Source organism: Priapulus caudatus, unplaced genomic scaffold, assembly GCF_000485595.1.
Source record: "Priapulus caudatus unplaced genomic scaffold, Priapulus_caudatus-5.0.1 Scaffold933, whole genome shotgun sequence".
In the NCBI taxonomy this organism is placed as follows: Eukaryota; Metazoa; Priapulida; class Priapulimorpha; order Priapulimorphida; family Priapulidae; genus Priapulus; species Priapulus caudatus.
This window is the reverse complement of record NW_014577994.1, coordinates 217,012-221,069: the sequence shown is the minus strand read 5'-3', so window position 1 is coordinate 221,069 and position 4,058 is coordinate 217,012. Positions and strand designations below refer to the sequence as shown.

The 4,058-nt window shown below is 59.4% G+C and overlaps 2 protein-coding genes across 2 annotated transcripts in view; one reads left to right on the top strand and one right to left on the bottom strand.

Annotated features, from left to right (window-relative positions):
• The first annotated feature begins 2,628 nt into the window (after positions 1-2,628).
• Positions 2,629-3,355, top strand: LOC106814504 (neuropeptide Y receptor type 1-like). Its single transcript, XM_014818815.1, has 2 exons — positions 2,629-3,236; positions 3,295-3,355. Exons 1-2 carry the CDS (start codon positions 2,629-2,631, stop codon positions 3,353-3,355), a joined length of 669 nt encoding a protein of 222 aa, XP_014674301.1.
• Positions 3,356-3,536: 181 nt separating this feature from the next.
• LOC106814503 (serine hydrolase-like protein) overlaps positions 3,537-4,058 on the bottom strand; it is a 17,725-nt gene continuing 17,203 nt past the window's right edge. Inside the window, exons 8-9 of the mRNA XM_014818814.1 lie at positions 3,735-3,793; positions 3,537-3,587 (exon numbers count right to left, since the gene is read on the bottom strand). Coding sequence (XP_014674300.1) covers positions 3,537-3,587; positions 3,735-3,793 — 110 coding nt within the window. The remainder of the gene's footprint in view (positions 3,588-3,734; positions 3,794-4,058) is intronic.

Sequence of the window (4,058 nt, the reverse complement as noted above, 5' to 3'; positions counted from 1 at the left end):
TACAGCCATAGAAAATAATTACTTGAGTCGTTAGGTCCCTTAACATTCTCTCAGCCTTGAAATAACAGTGAAATAATAGGTAACGTTCCTCTCCTCTCTCACACGCACTACTGCCTACGCTCTCTCTCGTCATTAACTGCACCGTGAAGACACGTTCGACGACTCGCGACCTGATGACCTTTCTGCACGGATGACACGCTGTGACGGAGCGACGTGATATCGGTAGACCACGGCGAAACACGCGAATATCGCCGTAACTCTATACAGTCCAACTAGCTAGCACGCCCCGGCCCGTCCCCCGCCCCGGGCCGCCAGCGGCCGCCGCGCCCGCCCCGCCGCGCCCCCCGCGCCCGCGGCCCCGCCCGCGCCCCCGCCGCCGCCCGACCCCCCCCCACCCACGGGCCGCGTGTCTGCCCCTCCCCATCTCCCCCCCTCTCCTCTCGTCTCCTCTCCGTCCCGTCTCCGTCCCCGTCTCCGCCCCGTCCCGCCCCTATCTCACCGCTCCTCTCTCTCCTCTCCTCTCCCTCTCTCTTCTCTCATCTCTCTCCCTCTCGCTCTCTCCTCGGCTCTCCCTCTCCCTCTCTCTCCTCCTCTCTCCTGTCCTCTCTCCTCTCTCTCTCGTCTCTACTCATCTCTCTCTCTCCTCTCCTCTTTCGCTCGGCTTCTCCCACGTGTGTGCACGCAGCATCGATAATGACAACGACGAACCACGATGAAATGACGATGATATGAGATCGAATGACAGAACGATGATGAATGAAGATGACGATGTGATGAAAGAGAACGATGATAAGCCGATGAAAGAATAACTATAGGCGTTTAATAAGATGAGCGAGCATAGATAAGATGGACGATGATGAAGAAGACGACGACGACGAGTGAGAAGTTTATGAAATCATATCTCACGTCGCGCTCAACCAAGCCGTGGCAGACGCGACCATCCTTTTCATTCAGATCACGCCCATCCTTGCATGCCAGGCTAGCCGTGTCGCGCGAACCCTGTTTGCGCCGTCGCGACCAGAACCGAAAGAGAGAAGAGAAGAGTAGATAGAGAAGACTGTGGCATGCGAGTGTAAACACGTCATGCGACGAACAGGAGGAGAAGAGATCTAGATTCGAGCCTCGCTGCGTGTGCACGCCACGTGACGGAGAGCCAAGCCGCCGCTAGCCTGCGGCCGGGGATCAATCAATAAGCGTGTCACCCGAAGGACTTCACGGCGGAAAATCGCCCGTGAATCATAATAACTTAATAATAAATAGAATATAGAATATATATATATGACGCTGCGCCGATGCCAGCGGCTTCACACGCCTGGGTCGCCGCGAGCAGTAATCATAGCTAGGAAGCTGAGCATCCTCCCAGGGTCACCAATTAGGTAACGTCGGTGCGCTCATCCGGTCCTACCACCACAAATCACAACGACACTACACGCAGTCTGCGACCAGTCCCGTAAGCGGCTGCGGAAGAGTGACGTATACGTGTGGCAGGTAACCTTGTAACATATTATAGCTCGTTATAATTAGTGCTGCGAATAGTGATTTATTGTGTGTCGCAAGAACAGACCCTGACAGGAATGCCACGAGTAAACCAAGCTACCCATAAGTACGCCGTAGTCTGGATGGACGTTTACACAGGCGCGCACGCACGCACGTACGTACGTGCGCACACGCAGCCGCGCATAAACAAAACGTAGAATCTAACACAGAGGCGCGCACGCGTGCACAATAAAAGCTGTCATTCCGAGTCGATTGTCGGCCTTTTCTACAATACAGACAACAATATAACTCGGTTAACCGTGACCGCGTCGTGAAGGATGCTAGCCTCGCGCAGTGACGTCCACGTGCGGAGCCCCGCGTGATGTGCTAGCAGCAGCAGCAGCATCACCACCGCCGCTATCAATACCTGCAGCAGCAGCAGCAGCACCACCACCACCGCCACCGCTATCACTACCACCAGCAGCAGCAGTATCATCACCACCATCGCTATCACGACCAGCAGCAGCGACAGCAGCAGCATCACCACCATCGCTATCACTACCACCAGCAGCAGCAGCAGCAGCAGCAGCATCACCACTACGGCAATCACGACCAGCAGCGTCACCACCATCGCTATCACGAGCAGCAGCAACAGCAACAGCAGCACCAGAACCGCTATCACGACTATCAGCAGCATCAACAACAGTATCACTACCACCGCTATAGCAGCAGCAGCAGCAGCAGCATCACCACCATCGCTATCATTACGAGCCGCAGCGGCAGTAGCAGCAGCAGCGTCGCCAGCGGCAGCGACACCAACAACAGTATCATCATCTTTCAGCAGCAACGGTGACACCATGAACAGCATCATCATCTTTCCGCAGCAGCGGTGACACCAGCAGGGCATCGCCGCACCACCGCGGCCGGTGACCAGTGATCAACAGCGACCATCAGTGATCAACAGGGGCCTTCAGTGATCAACAGGGACCGTCAATGATCAACAGTGACCACCAGTGATCAACAGTGACCGTCAGTGATCATCAGTCACCGTCAGTGATCAACAGTGACCATCAGTGATCAACAGTGACCGCCGGTGATAGACAGTGACTATACCAGTGATCAACAGGGACCGTCAGTGATCATCAGTGAATGATGGTGAGCACGGTGACGACGTCGATCATGTTCGGTATGCTGGCGACCGTCGGCACGATCGGCAACCTGCTGCTCGTCTGGATGATTCCCTACAGCCGCCCGCTGCGCAGCACGGCCGCCTCGCTCATCCTCAACCTCGCCGCCGCCGACCTCGTCTTCTGCACGCTCGACTGCGGCACGACGGCCGTCTACGCCGGCCTGCAGTACTGGCCGTTCGGCGCCGCCGTCTGCAAGATCGTCAGCTACGTGAGCGCCGTCTGCCAGTACGTCGCCATCTACAACATCCTGCTGATCAGTGTCGAGCGCTACCGCGCCGCGCGCTGCCCGCCGCCGGCCGGCGCCGACGTGCGCGGCCGCTACATGGGCTGCCTGACGCTGCTGTGGGCGGGCGCGTGCGCCGCCAGCATCTACATGTTCAGCATCACAGAGTACAACGTGCGCGACTTCAGCTACAACGACGACGCCGACGGCAGCGGCCGCGTCGGTCCGTTCGCGTTCACGGAGAGCGGCTCGTGGCGCTACGCGGCGCCGCAGCAGCGCGGCATCTGCTGGCTGACGCGCGAGCCCGCCACGACGCTGGCGCACACCGCCGCCACGTTCACGCTGCAGTACGCGCTGCCGTCGCTCGCCGCGCTCGTGCTCATCCTGCTCGCTCTCGGCGCGAAGAAGCCCGCCGGCGGCGGAGGAGAAGGAGCGGCGGCGCGCGCGGACGACGGAGGCGACGTGACGGCGGCCGTCGCCGGCATCGTCACGCTGCACGTCGTACTGTGGATTCCGTCGTACTTCGTCGGCTTCGCGCTGATGGCTTCGCCGGACTGGCTGCTCCTGATGCCGCTGCGCACCGTAAAGCTGCTCATCTTCTTCAGCGGCTGGCTCGGCTACGCGTCCGTCTGCCTGCGCCCGATCATCTACGCCGTCGCGTCGCCGCGCTTCCGCGCCGAGTACACGCGCGTCGTCTGCTGCGAGGGACAGCCGTACGACGAGTGCAGAGTCGGCTACGAGGACGCGAGGCCCGCCTCTGCTGCTGCGGATGCTGCTGCTGCTGCTGCCGCTGCTGCCGCTGCTGCCGCTGCCGTCGCCGCGCGGCACGGGCGGAGTGAGGCGACCGACGAGGCGACGGTGCCCATGAGCGCAGTCAGCCTCGTCGGCAATGTGATCGTGACACCTGTGTAGCAGGCGAGGTTCGTAGAGAGCGGCAGAGAGAGAGAGAGAGAGAGAGAGAGAGAGAGAGAGAGAGAGAGACGCTGAGACAGCGTGGGGAGGAGATAGAGAGGGAGAGGGAGCAGGAGAGGCAGGGAAGAGGGAGAGATAGAAAGAGGAAGAGCGAGAGTAACTTTCATAAACAAGATATGGGCGAGAGAAAGAGTGAGTGAGTGAGTGAGTGAGTGAGTGAGTGAGTGAGTGAGTGAGTGAGTGAGTGAGTGAGTGAG

Bases quoted from the DNA above. Each gene is read 5' to 3' on its own strand.
- LOC106814504 (XM_014818815.1), top strand. From the start codon at position 2,629: ATGGTGAGCACGGTGACGACGTCGATCATGTTCGGTATGCTGGCGACC. The intron at 3,237-3,294 runs GTACGCGCTGCC...CTCGGCGCGAAG, and splicing joins GCCGCCACGTTCACGCTGCA to AAGCCCGCCGGCGGCGGAGG.